General features: G+C 31.9%; 1 protein-coding gene across 1 annotated transcript; it reads right to left on the minus strand.

Annotated features, from left to right (window-relative positions):
* Positions 1-2327: 2327 nt before the first annotated feature.
* Positions 2328-15061, minus strand: LOC132743351 (putative hydroxypyruvate isomerase; the record flags this gene model as incomplete). The annotated part of the gene is made up of 8 exons (XM_060731870.1): positions 2328-2413; positions 3598-3732; positions 7214-7283; positions 7468-7517; positions 9466-9544; positions 10667-10766; positions 13882-13993; positions 14680-15061. Coding segments are annotated over 8 exons (981 nt in total), but the record flags the coding sequence as incomplete, so codon positions are not given.
* Positions 15062-15066: the final 5 nt, after the last annotated feature.

Genomic DNA, 15066 nt, shown 5'->3' on the forward strand with positions numbered 1-15066 from the left:
TGCTTTACACCTTGAGATATGCTATACCCATTGAGTTATGCTATACTCCTTGAGATATGCTATGCCCATTGAGTTATGCTTTACTCCTTGAGATATGCTATACCCATTGAGTTATGCAGTACTCCTTGTGATATGCTATGCTATTCCAATTTAGGTTTGCTATACACAATGAGTTATGCAGTACCAAGTGTGATACTAGTATGTAATACTCCTAAGATATACTATACCATTGAGAAATGGTTTACCAGTGAGGTTTGCAATACCAAATGAAATATGCTATACACAATAAGGTATGCAATTCCAACTGAAATATGCTACATGCAATAAGGTAGGCAATTCCCACTGAAATATGCTATATGCAATAAGGTATGCAATGCCAACTGAAATATGCTTGAACAATAAGGTATGCAATTCCCGCTGAATGCAATACCCATTGAAATATGCAATACCCACTGAAATATGCCATATCCAATGAGGTATGCAATTCACTGAAATATGCTATACACAGTCAGATATGCAATACCCACTGAAATATGCTATATACAATGAGGTATTCAATTCACTGAAATATGCTATATGCAATGAGGTATGCAATATCACTGAAATATGCTATATACAATGAGGTATGCAATACCCACTGAAATATGTTATATACAATGAGGTATGCAATACCCACTGATATATGCTATATACAATGAGGTATGCAATTCCCACTGAAATATGCTGTAAACAATAAGGTGTACAATAGCCACTAAAATATGCAATACACACTGAGGAATGCAATACCAAGTGAAATAATAGTATTATACCATTGAGAAATGGTATACCAATGACATATGCAATAACACTGAGGTATGCAATACTCATTGAGATATGCTATACCCAGTAAGGTATGCTATATCAATTAAACAATGAACACTTAACATCTTAAACAAAGAACTAAAAAAAACAAAATGGTTAAATATCATTAAAGATAACAATAACAATAATCTTACCCTAGTTTGTTAAAAATAATACAATATTTTACTTAATGTGAAAGTACAATATATGTACATACCCTTTCAACAAATAGATGTACAATTGCAAAATATTGGAGAATGTACAGAAAATAAACTATGATAAACAAAACAATTCTTCAAACAATAGAAATAAAAAATATTCTAATTCAAAAATGTTTAATTTTGATTTAGCTACCATACTGGTCCCAAGGTTACAACTTAACTGGTGTAATACTGAAAACAAACTGGTGTTCTGGTGTAATTCTTAAAACAACTTTGAAAGAATACTATGTCTGACATTATTTTCATAATATACCTGAATATTGCCAAGTTTGTGCAATTATACCTGTCATGCACACAATTGTAAAACTGAGCATTTACCAGTACATGGTCTGCTGGTAGTTTCTAGGATTTCAATATCAAAATACTTAAATTCATGAGCAGCTGCCCATTATGACTTGGGGAAATTTTAGGTGAAATATGGTAGGTTTATTATCATTTTACTGCTTATATTAAAGTAGGTTTCATTATTGTTAGACAGTCATAAAGAGGGGAATGAAGAATCTTAAAGGGACTAAACTGTGGTTTTGCATAAAAAAGCAGAAACCATTTTGACATTTAAGGCCCTTGTGACCTTGACCTTTGACCTAGTTACCCCAAAAACAACAGGGGTCATCTACTAGTTATTACCAATCAGTATGTGAATCTTTATACCATTTGAAGAAGGTGTTTACTTATAACTTCAATGCAAATTTTCAGACCATTTGCTCACTCCGTTTTTCTAGAATAATAATTTTTATTGTACAAACTGACTTAAAATTGATTAGCATTTGAATGTTTCACCTCAATTTCTGGCTAAGAATCACACTAAATAACAATTTTCAATTGATTTTCAAGGCTATTTCTTTATTATCTCTTTCAAGTCTTTCCATTTTAAGTGCCTCTCTTGTTCTTTTTAAGATTTTCAAAATTTATGTTTTTAAGGTAATACCTCAGTGAAGTTCCTTTAACTGAGCAACACAGGAAGAGTAAAAAACTTTTAAGTTAATAACATGAATAATACATTCATGGAATGATTTTACTTCATTCTTCCAAATCACATATGCTTATATTCCAAACAGCCTAAAAATATCTACATTTTTCTTCAACCTCTAAAAATTTAAAATAGATCTACCATTTATGACTATAATGAGAATACAAAAATCTGAATAAAATAGCATATGAATATGTATAAAACTTACATTGTATAATGCTTTGATTTTTTTAAAACAATTTGTACTTACTCCTGAATAAAATATTAATTATAATAAAATTACAATAAATAATTGCTTGTTGTTGTTTTTTTATATATCATTTTGGTTTCTATGGTGAAACTCCTAATTCCTGCATCCACTTGAGCCCTTCCAAGGTGGTGGCTGAAAAAATATCAAAATTTCATTTTTTAAACACGTAATAGGTGTGAATTTATAAACTATATAGAATTAGTTGTAACACACTTGCTTCAAATATATGGCTTATAATTTACAAAACTGCCTTCATAGAAATTTCTATAGCCCTAAAACCATGAAAAAATATAAACTTGCTAAAGTAGAAAATTCCACACCTTTTATTTCTTGGGAAGTACATAATAAATTGCTCGTAAAAAACATTTTAAGGTCCCAATTACATGTACTTAGACAGAGAAGGTATACTGGACTTTTCTGAAGTGTCTGAAGTCCAAACAATTTGGGCCCTTGTGCTCATGACTTTGATTCTACACTAGAAGAAAGGAAAGTCATTTAACTAGTCTGGGGAGTTTGCTTTTGATTTAGAATTAACATCTACGGCCTAAATTTATACAACAGATAAAAAAAATGTAGTAAGAAAATTGTTAAAACACAACATAAAACAATTTCAACTATTCCCTTGGCCAATACATATTATTTCTGGTATATACTTTCAGAGCCTTTTTTCACTATTAATACAAAATGTAGTAAAATGACTGTGTGTACACTGTTTTTAACTCAAGACTTTTCATATAATGAAAAATCTATAGGTGACTAATTAAAGCAGACACATTTTGTTTTTAGACCTATGTTAATAAGACAGTGATACATCGTTAAGTAAGGCCAAAATGTGATAATCAGCCATCAAAATAAATAGTGATATATTTCAGGTTTGATTATCACATTCGAGCCTTTCACTGACATGTATAAATGTCTTTTATACATTTTACAGATCTAATAGTAGCACCTTTTTAATTACTTTGATATTTCTGTTGTTGGAATTCCTTCTGTACTGTACAGCATGCGCATACAAAGTCTACTGGCATAAGAAGCAAGTTGTTTTTTTTTTTCAAAATAAAATTGGCGTTTTGTTTTTAATTTTAATAAAACTTTTAACACTTAAGTTGTAATCATAAAATCAAGCGATCGATGCTAAAAAGCTACTTTCACTTTACAACTAGCTGTTTTGATGACGTAAAACGTTACGCAGTTGTTACAGTTTTTGCAAATGCTTGTGTTCACCAAGGCGGCAAACTCATAATCAGTTGAAATCATAGTCAATTTCGTTACTATATATAGTAACAAGTGTATTAATTAGTCAATATTTGGCTTACTTCTTGGTTTATATTCCAGTCCTATAAAACCCTCGTAACCAATCTCCTCTAAAAGCTGGAATATATACTTGTAGTTTACTTCTCCCTGAAGATCAGGCTCCCCTCGATCCGGCACTTGGGCAATCTGAATGTGACCTAGATAAAACAACAATTCATTTATCAAAATAAAGTTATAAGTTACCTCATATGTTTTATTCTTTTTTTAAATATACCTTTCTTCTTAACGTTGAGCCTGCTGCATGTGAACTCTCCCATTTTAAGCGGGAGGCTCCCACTTTCTGCAGTCATGTTTTCAAAGATTTTTCTTAAAATAAGGGGTATTTTCACAAAATCTCCCTCTTTTTGATATTATAACTTCCATCTTTGTTTATTGCAAATTCTAAAATCTCCCTCTTTTTGAAGAAAAATCTCCCACTTGATTATCAAAAAAAGTTTACATGTATGCTGCTGCTGACAGAAGAAACACATTAAAAAGTTTAATTATTCAATATCTAACCCTGTTTTCTTTGTTAGTTGTAATATTTACATTGTATATTTCAAATGACTTCAGGCTGTTTATATAGCCCAACACCAGGGCTTTTATTAATATATATATATGATGGACACCCTTAAAGACAGACATCTTTGTAATATTAGTTTGTAAAATTGTTCTGTCTGGCAGTAGAAATATTGAGATTAACTATTTATAATGAGCTATTCTATTACATTAGAATGAACAACAATGTCAGATTAACTATATTAGTCAAGGAATATACATGTATATTAGTACCGAAGAACAATAAATTAAGCTAATAAATATGTTGCATACATTGGAAAATCAAGAAAAATACTAATTTTCTCCACTTTTATGAAAAGCCTCCATTTTTATTATACATAGTCAATATACATGTATCTCTTAACATATCTTTTGTTTGTTTGTTTGGTTTTACAGCGCACCAATACATTATAGGTCATATGGCGCCGAAACAGGACAGATGATTTTGGCTAACCTCGGGTATGACGAACTTCAAAGCAACATCAGGGGTCAAAATGGAGCTTACATTATAATAAGACTCCAGTTATTCAAATCCATTTAATTGCCTCTTATGATCACGCAGGGATAAAAGGTGGCTACAATTATTATGCCTCAACAATTATAGGCAATCCCTCAGCTACAAGAGGCCTTAAAGTATCTAATAAGAATTTATTTATCATAAAATATAATCTATAAAACCCCTATACAATATTACAAAGGGGGGCTTATATTTCATTACATTTCTTATTTACTACATTTTGTAACTATATTTCAAAATCCTTTGAGCAATGCTTCAATTAAGCCTTCAATACAACTAAATATTTTTTATATGCCAGTGTCCTAGCCAGGAATTTCTAAGGCAACTGTTGCAAAAACAATTACTAGGCAAAGGGTTGTCATTAAGAGGCGGCAGGAGGCCAAAATGCCTGTCTCAAATGCATTATGGGCCGCCTCAAAATTAAGAAAACACTCTTTGTTATGCATGATAAAGACAGAAATGACCGCCTCAAGTTCAAAACAAACCTTCTGCAAAAAATGTTAATGACAACCCTGTATAAGGCAATGACTTGGCTTGGAATATTGACGGTTAAAAGGGAAGGGGAGAGAGAATATGTTAGCACAATGTATGGCATAATGCCCATTCTTCGAGTGCTGATAGCAATATGTTACACCCATGCCACTATATACATGCAGTACTCTGACCAGAATCTATACTGAAATCCCTAAAATTAGCAATGGACTGGTTCAAATTCAAAGAAGGGCAAGTCCATTAAATAATTCAGCAGGGTAAAGATTGATATAATTAACAAATAGTTGACTCCCCTCACACCTCATATGAGACTGTATTTATAAAATAAAGACAATATTGACAATATTGACCCTGGCAGTCAATATTCTTCTGGTCGATATCATTTGATATTTCATGCCTCAAGAGTCAATATTTGCAAAACTCAAAGATTCATGAGCCAATATTTGTATTAATGTACCCAGATGACAGAATCAACAGAACATTTATTTTATTTTAGACTTGAGCATAGCTCCTAGTGCACAAATATATATAATATTATAACAATACATAGTCAAAAGTACATTATATGTCAGGCCCTTTATTTCACATTTTTTTTTGGGGGGGGGGGGTCAACTTAAGCCATATTTCCCTCCCTAATTATACATTTTCAAGAAGAATTCACCTCAAAGAAAAAAAAAATCGAAAGTTGCTTTTTGCAAAATAAAATATCATGTAATACTTAACATTATGAGTATTTTACTGACAGATGAAATTCCCCTTTTTCCTCCAAACAACGCAAAACAGAAAATAAGTTAATTGGTCTAATATATAGAAATAAACCTTGCTTTACCATCTTCCTTAAATAAAAATATGAATACATGTATTGATTTCACATGTTCTGTTGAAGCTGATATTTCACACCCATTATTTTAACAATTAATTATTTCAAAAGATCCCCAGCAAGTAGTATCATATTTCACAGATTTTAGATTACGAATAATCTTTGTTAACATATATATGTAGATGAATCTTTCATACTTTAAACATGATACTGTTTGAAATGTAATACTTATAATTGAGCCGCGTCATGACAAAACCAACGTAATGTGTTTGCGACCAGCATGGATCCAGACCAGTCTGCGTATCCGTGCAGTCTGATCAGGATCCATGCTGTTCGCTATCAGTTTCTTTATTTGTAATAGTTTGTTTGCAAACAGCATGGATCCTGATCAGACTGCGCGGATGCTCAGGCTGGTCTGGATCCATGCTGGTCGCAAACTCATTATGTTAGTTTTGTCATGATGCGGCTTATACTTGATATTTTCAAGGGCTAATTAGACACATACTAGAACAGACTATATGAGTGTGATGTAAAGTGATATTACTAAAACAGACTGTATGGGAGTGATGTAAAGTGATATTACTAGAACAGACTATATGAGTGTGATGTAAAGTGATATTACTAAAACAGCAGATCTATTTCTAGACAATTAAAACAGATAAAAAGGATGGTCAGAATAAATATTTGCACTGACTGTGTTATCAAACAAAGTTGACTTTGACTTCTAAGTAAATTAAAACAAGCAAATTTTATCTTAAGCTTTTAACCATTGCATAATTTTGGTTCCTTTAAATTAAAGGCAACAAAATAAAATCCTGATTAGTCAAAATCAACTTTGCTTTTTTCCTTTTTTGGATGATGGGGGATGGGAGTGGGGCACGAGTGAAGGGGTAAAATTTTGAGGTAGCAGTTAAGTCACATAAGCACTGTCAAAGTCAAATGGCAGCTTAAATCAAACTTTATTGCTAAGGTACTTATTAAATTTGAGCATTAAACAAGATATGCACTGGTACCTGTGTAGTACCACTGCCCTTCTGCAAGCCAACTGTATATCTTCCTCACATAAAATAATCAATTGTCTTTAGTGAGGTTCAAACCCACAGTAGCATGTGGCAAATGACTGAAAGTCAGTGACCATAAACACTATGTTATATAGACAACATTAACTTTGATTGACAATATGTTACTCTTCAATTTAATAAATTAAGTTTTCATATTAACAGCAATAGCTTAATAACCATTATATACTTACCTATATATGGAAGGAATTTCTTCAGGTTCCCAGTTAAATCCCCTGATATTATCTGAGCATGAAATACATCCTACAAAAACAAACAACATTACATTCTTTATCAGATGTTTTCTTTTTCTAAATACTATATTTAGATATTAACCCCAAAGAGGAAGAAAGAAAAATCACAAATGACTATTTAAATGTGTTGTTTAAATAATTGTATATTAACTTAAATATACATTTGCAAAAAATATACATCAAAGTAAACTTACAAACTGCAACTTCAAGTTAGGATGGCCAACTTTCTTTATATAGTCAACAGCTGAAATAGAAAACACAGTCTGTCATTTTAGTACAATGTTAGTTACAGTGTAACTTCCGAATTCCGGAACTTCTGAAATCCGGAAACTTCTAAAAACCGAACAATTTTTTCGGTCCCGATTTTTTCCCTTCTATTTTCTATTAATATAATACTTCTGAATTCCGGAACTTCTAAATTCTAAATTCTGAATTCCGGACGATATTTTCGTAAAATTAGAGTCAAATCAATGCAGTTTTACCTCCAAAAACCGGAAATATCCAAAGGTGTGAAATACATTGTAAATCGAGAATGTTTACCCTGCAGGAAGATTTAATCTCCCTATCAATTGTTTACAAATTAGCGGTGATAGTGTAAAATTTGACACGCGTTAAAATCACAAACTGTGAAATGGTATGTTTGAAGTGATGCGGTTAATTAAAGTAATTTACGGCGGTCAGTTAATTTGAAGTGTTTATAAGCGGATCAAATGACAATTAGTTGGACAATGTATGCATCAAACGTCTTTAGGGATTTTATTGCATTTGATGTAATAATTAATTAACTAGCGTCGGACAATATGTAAGTTTATGCAATCACAGGAACTTGAAATTCTATCAAATAGTCAATATTAATGATAATATCCAAATATACCCCCTATATACTATTTATAGTATATAGGGGGTATATTTGGATATTATCATTAATATTGGTTATTTGATAGAATTTCAAGTTCCTGTGATGCAATTAACAACATTTCTACAAACTGATAGAAATTCAAAAGCATTTGCAGGTTAGATAAAAATGTATTCTTTTCATTCACATCTTTATCTTGATTAAAAGACTATTAAATATGATATCACAGTAATGGCCACATCTTCCTTGACATTTAGTGATATTAAGTGGCTTGGTCTTGTACACATTGTCATAAACCTCTGAATTCCGGAAACCTCTGAAATCCGAACTTTTTGACAAGTCCCATGGGTGTTCGGTTTTCGGAAGTTACACTGTACTGTACCATGATGTGGTGTAAAATAGCCTGTTATTTAATTACTTTGGTAAAATGTGTTTAAAAAAACTACAATGTCTCCATCTTAATCTGTTAATATGTAACAATTTACTTTTGTTCATCTGCCTAAGATTGTCAGAGTTGAAATATATAATGTAATATTTTCAATATTATGTTGGATTTCCAATATATATGTCAGACTTTCAATATACATGTACATGTATATGTAAGATTTTAAAATTTATATCAGATTTCCAATATTTATGTCAGTAGCCTATGTCACATTTCAGTATGTCATATTTACATTTTCAAGGTAATATTTCAATTTATTTCATTTTTTAAAATCATATGTCATAATGATACATGTATTCCCAATTTTCAAGGTAATATTTCAGTTATGCCATATTCTATTTTTTCCAGGTCATATTTCAATTTGTCAAAATTAACCTCCAAAGGTATTTTGTTCTAGCTTATCCATTTGTAATAGGAAGTTGTTGTAGCCAAGGTTACATCTGTCCACAAAAAGAGACAAACATACACACAGAGAGGACAGAAACAACGTGTACATGATCTATCACTTGATATGTACGCATAAATGTATAAATATAGCAAGGCATATATACATTTTAAAATGCAATTACCCTAATGTAAGTGAAATGTTACTTTTAGATTAAATATTTAACATGGTTATGTTGATATCTTATGTGAATAAATATAGCATACACATTATATTTTTACACAAAAATTAAAAAATGTAAATCATTTTTCAAAATATTTGCACATTTTGTTACCTATTATAATGATATAATGTTAAAAGGTTTTGCAAAGTCCAAGAATGGATCTTTTGAAATTCATTTTTTTTAAATTCCTTAATAATCAATACATTGTACTTTCAAAATTAAACCATACAGACTACAAAATGAATATAGAGGCATGTAATAATAAAACCCTTGTAAAACTTACCAGTCTGAAGGTTATTAAGGAAATAATTTGGTGCAGTAATTCTAGAATTTAATGGTTCTATCAAGCACATAATTCCTTCCTGAAAAAGATTAATAAATTCAGCTTTGAAGTAAGAAACAAGCAAAATAATTCATTTGTTATAAATTCTATTTCCTTTTTTTATTGTTTTAAAGGGTGGGGATATGCAGGTGTTCTAAATGGTACAGTAATTGTTGTCATAAGGCAGATTTTCTGGTGGAGGAAGATCCCAGATGTTCCTATATAATAAAAGACTGGAATACAAGACCCAATCTTAAATTTTCCCAATTTTAAGCAGAACACTGCAAAAAATTCCCAATTAAAAAGCACACATTTCCTGTTCAATTAAGTGAGCATGCAGTTTTCACTCATTTAGGAGAAGATATATGTAATGATATACTTGCTAAGGACAACTTGTCAATTTAAAACTCATTGAGACTTGTAGCTGACACAAACATTATTACCATAAAGATACTGTCTTTTTAATACTGTCATAAACATATGTCAATGTTAGTTTTTTGACCTTTTTCCTTGACAATCCTCTGGTTATAAAAGGTGACAATGTCTATTTGTTTAAGTCAGCATTACACTAAATATTATAGAACTGATGAGCTTCAAAAATCACACCACTGACATACTGACATGATGTTGGTGTGATATAAGTTTATTTATAGACCACATCGGACACCATATTGGACACCTCACTGTGATTACTATTTTATATAAAAGATCATGTATCAGATACATACAGACATAGTTACATAGCGGTAATTTCATTCAAAGAGAAACAACAAGTTCTTTCACAAGCAAAGATTAAATTGCTATTACAATGAATCTTTCAGTTTCTAAGTGTCATCTCAAATTCTCATTGTTAAATGCAGTTGATGTAGCGGGGCTATGTAATTTGCTGAATATGTATTTTAAATGATACTTCAACCAATCACATTTTTCACTTACAATAAGCTTACAATTAAGAAACTAATAAGTTGCTACAAATGTTTTTCATATACATTGTAGGGCCGGCAAAATCTAATTTTGACTTACTTTTTGTTTTTATCTGAAGCTTTTTTTAACTCTTCTATAATTATGACATTTATATAGTATATTATTGATCCATAAAGACTGTGGGACAACATGGGCACTACAGGACAATTGATTTTGCCAACCCTGCATCAAATCTCACCTTTTGTAATCTATCAGCAGCAAATCGTAGGTTTTCAAGATAAGTTTCCTCCATTTCTTTCTTGTCACAACGCGATGTTCTACCAGCAGTAACATGCATTCTGAAAATAATTAACCCTTTTAAGTACACAATTGCCAATATATAGCCTGGTAGCCTGGCCAACCTGAACATATATACAGTCTGAGCATGCTTTATAATGCAGGCTACAAAACTGTAGTATTCTGGTACTGAAATTTCTAATAAAACTAAAAATCTATATCTGATTTAATTCAGGGCAGGTCCAGAACAAATTGTTGGCATAGTAAGAATTTTATAATCACAAGATGTTAATACAGGATTTCTTGCAACATTTATACTAATTTAACTCTATTGGGTCTTGAATCACAAAATTTATACACCTTTGGTGTTTATGGCATCACTGTTATAAAGTCAGACAAGATAATTGCATTGAACTCTTCTTATGACATTCTTGGTGATGTGAAACTACTGGTCCCCTGTGACCTTTCATGCATAACATCAGACCCATTAGACAGCAGTTATTTCAAGCTACCATATCACTTCCACTTAATGCCCCATTTCTAATTAGTGCCCCCTTACCACATAATGTAGGAAAAACCTCTTTCTTTATATATCTATAATCCTTAATGAAAGAGCAATAAAAAAGATCTAAATATTTTTATTTAAAAAAGAACAATTAATGACACTCCAGTAATGTAAATTCATCAAAAAAATATAATCCTGTATTACTAGTATATATTAGATCAAAATAATGAATACAATGACTTTTATAACTGAATTATATCTTTGATAGAAATATTTTAAAGCACAATTTATAGTTCTTAATTAGCGCCCCCCCCACCCCCCCCCCCCACCCCCCGTTTTGGAATAAATTCAAGCCCCTGGGGTGTTAAATAGAGACAATACGGTAGGTACTATGAAGTGACAGAAGGATTCACATCCACGTTAGGCAAAAGAAATGATCTGTTTCAGATCTCTGGCAAAAAAAACAACAACAAAAAAACAGAGGGTAGGTTTAGAAGGTAGGCATTTGTGTGTACAGTCAAACTTATGTTAAAGACCACCTCTGAATCAATTTAATTTTGTAAATAAAGGCCACATTTGATAAACCCTCATTTGTAAATGGAATATTTTAAAGTAACTTCCAAAATAAAGACCAGCATTATATATATAGACCATGTTTTGTCTCTCCCTTGGGTGGCCATTGTTCATAGTTTTAAACGATTTAATGTCAAGAAAAACAAGGAACATCGCAATGCGATGCAACCAGGTTTTCAGCAAAATATTTCACAGAAGCTTTGTCATGAAGGGGCATTTGTTTTTAATTGAATTTTTAGGAGGAATTATGGCTTTTTTAATATTCCTCAAACAAAAATGATTGAGAAATTTTATTTTGTCTATTCGCCTTTTTCCCCCAAATGTTTTAGAAAGGTAAACAGTACTTTATTTTTGCTTAATTTTTGAAGTTGCGCACTGTAGAAATTGTTCACTATATATTCTGTATAAGGAAAAAATATACAAAAGGCCATAATTCGGTCAAATATTATCCAATCACAAAACCCCGACAATATGTGCCAGGCACTTGATAACAAAGCTTCTAAGAAAGTTTGGTCAAAATCCGTTGAGAAATGTAGGAGGAGTTGCGCACAGAAGAAATTTGTTCACTATATATTCTGTATAAGGAAAAAAATATACAAAGGGCCATAATTCGGTCAAATATTATCCAATCACAAAACCCCGACAATATGTGCCAGGCACTTGATAACAAAGCTTCTAAGAAAGTTTGGTCAAAATCCGTTGAGAAATGTAGGAGGAGTTGCGCACAGAAGAAATTGTTCACTATATATTCTATATAAGGAAAAAAAAAACAAAGGGCCATAATTAGGTCAAATATATACCAATTGCAAAACCCTGGCAATATGTGTCAGGGCACTTGATGACAAAGCTTCTGAGAAAGTTTGGTCAAAATCCGTTGAGAAATGTAGGAGGAGTTGCGCACAGAAGAAATTGTTCACTATATATTCTGTATAAGGAAAAAAAACAAAGGGCCATAATTAGGTCAAATATACACCAATTGCAAAACCCTGGCGATATGTGTCAGGGCACTTGATGACAAAGCTTCTGTGAAAGTTTGGTCAAAATCCGTTGAGAAATGTAGGAGGAGTTGCGCACAGAAGAAATTGTTCACTATATATTCTGTATAAGGAAAAAAAAACAAAGGCCATAATTAGGTCAAATATACACCAATTGCAAAACCCCGACAATATGCGCCAGGGCACTTGATGACAAAGCTTCTGTGAAAGTTTGATCAAAATCCGTTGAGAAATGTAGGAGGAGTTGCGCACAGAAGAAATTGTTTACGCCCGCCCGCCCGTCCGCCCGCCCGCCCGTCCGCCCGCCCGCCGACATACCTCAATCTAATAACCAGTTTTTTCCTTCGGAAAATCTGGTTAAAAAAGAGGGTAAGTAGGGGGACCTGAAACAAAACTTTTTTGAAAAAACCTAAACAAAATTGAGATGCAAAAAGATATTAGAAGGGAAATAATTAACATTGTTTGAAAATATGAAATCAGCAATTTCTACAACTTTGTCTCAGAAACACAATTTAGCTAACTTTTGAAATTCAATTACATGGCTAGAGATTTTATTCAGTTTTAAGAAACTTTTTCTGATGCAAACAATCTTTCTGAGTTAAATATAAAAGTTACAGGTCAATTCCAGTAATTTGGCCGATTCCGGTAAGTCGTGTAACCGGTTAAATACAGGTAGGCCATGTTCAATAATGCACAAATTCTAGATTTTTAACACGGGAGTTTTTAAAAATAAAAAAAATAAAAAAATCGATACATATAGGATTCTATTATTTTAATAGCAATCACGTACACCACATTTATTAAAGACAGAAATCAAGTATGACATATGTGTACAAAATGAAAAACAACCCCAAACATATATAATATTATACAGTGCAACTTCTGCAGATCAACACCCCTTTGCCAGGAGACAACTTTTTGGTTGGTTGTTGCTGTGAGGTGTTGCTCTATTGCTCTAGAGAGATTAAATCTGTTGGGAAATTTTAATTTAGGAAAATTGAAACCATTGTTGAAGAGAGGTTATTGCTTTACAGAGGGTTGCTTTGCAGTCTAGGTTATAAATACTGACTCTGCATAAATAACATAATTATTATCATGAAATACCTTTTACAATTGAGGCAGTTTGCATATTCGATGGAAAGTTCAAGTTGCATTCTAAAGTCCTGTACTCTTTCTGGCAATGCTGCTAGGCCAAGCTCACCTTTTTCCATTTTACCTAATAACATAGTCAAAACTCATATCACAACCCTGCTTCAAATATACATGAGCAATCAAGAGTTTTACAAAATAGGAAATTGTTACAAGATCAGGTTTTATGTCCATGATGACTGAACCACCAAACCCTGACAATATGCGTAAGGGCAACTGATAAATAATTCTATGTATATTTGGTTGAAATTCTAGAAAAACTAAAAATATGTCAAAAGGACAGACAGAACTTAGGACAGAGGAATGGATTTATATAAGGTGTAATACTTAAGGTGTAATACTTGAGGTGTCATAGTTAATGATATCATCAAATACCTGCTGCTGGATGTGAAGTCACAGAAATATTTTTTTTTAAGAATTGAATGGATGAAAAAGGTTTTTTTTAATCTAAATTTAAACTTGTGTTTAATAGTTTAACTTCCTTTACCTAGCCTCTTCCTTTTATCAAATGCTACATTATATATGATGTGTATTTGACAAGAATCTACACTAAAAAATGATTCATAAAATATTGCACATATTTTGAAATTTTATGACATCCTGGTACAGAGTGAAACACATTACAAAATTAAATACCAGGAGGAATTTCATTTAATATTAGATTTATCATTTATATATAACACCATTTCATTTTGGATCTATACATATTAAGCTTTAACCGAATAAAACAACAAAATATAATGAGTTTCATACCTGACCAGTTATTAATGAGGACATGCTGTAGCCCAGCTTCCTTGCATGCCTCACCAAGTTCCTCTGATCCTTCATTGTAGGGAAATGTACACTCTGTGAACTTGAACCCAGCTTCCTTAGCAGCTTTAAATCTACCTACCAAAGTTGGTATTTCCTGGAACAACATGGAAATGTTGGCTGCAAACTTGAGCGGCATTGTCACTGACTTGTCAATGTCTAAATTTATTGAAAAAGAGCTGTCTCCTACTTGTGATGTGTGAAGTTTTATCAGTAAAGTTGAAAGGTCAGGTTTAATTACTGGTTTCTGCTTCAATTGCGCGCACCTTTGAGAAGCAGGGAAACAATAAATGTCAAGGCCTAAATATTTAGTCGGGTTATCACAAATTT

This window comes from Ruditapes philippinarum, unplaced genomic scaffold, assembly GCF_026571515.1.
Source record: "Ruditapes philippinarum isolate M1 unplaced genomic scaffold, ASM2657151v2 ctg982_1_1_1_1, whole genome shotgun sequence".
Taxonomy (NCBI): Eukaryota; Metazoa; Mollusca; class Bivalvia; order Venerida; family Veneridae; genus Ruditapes; species Ruditapes philippinarum.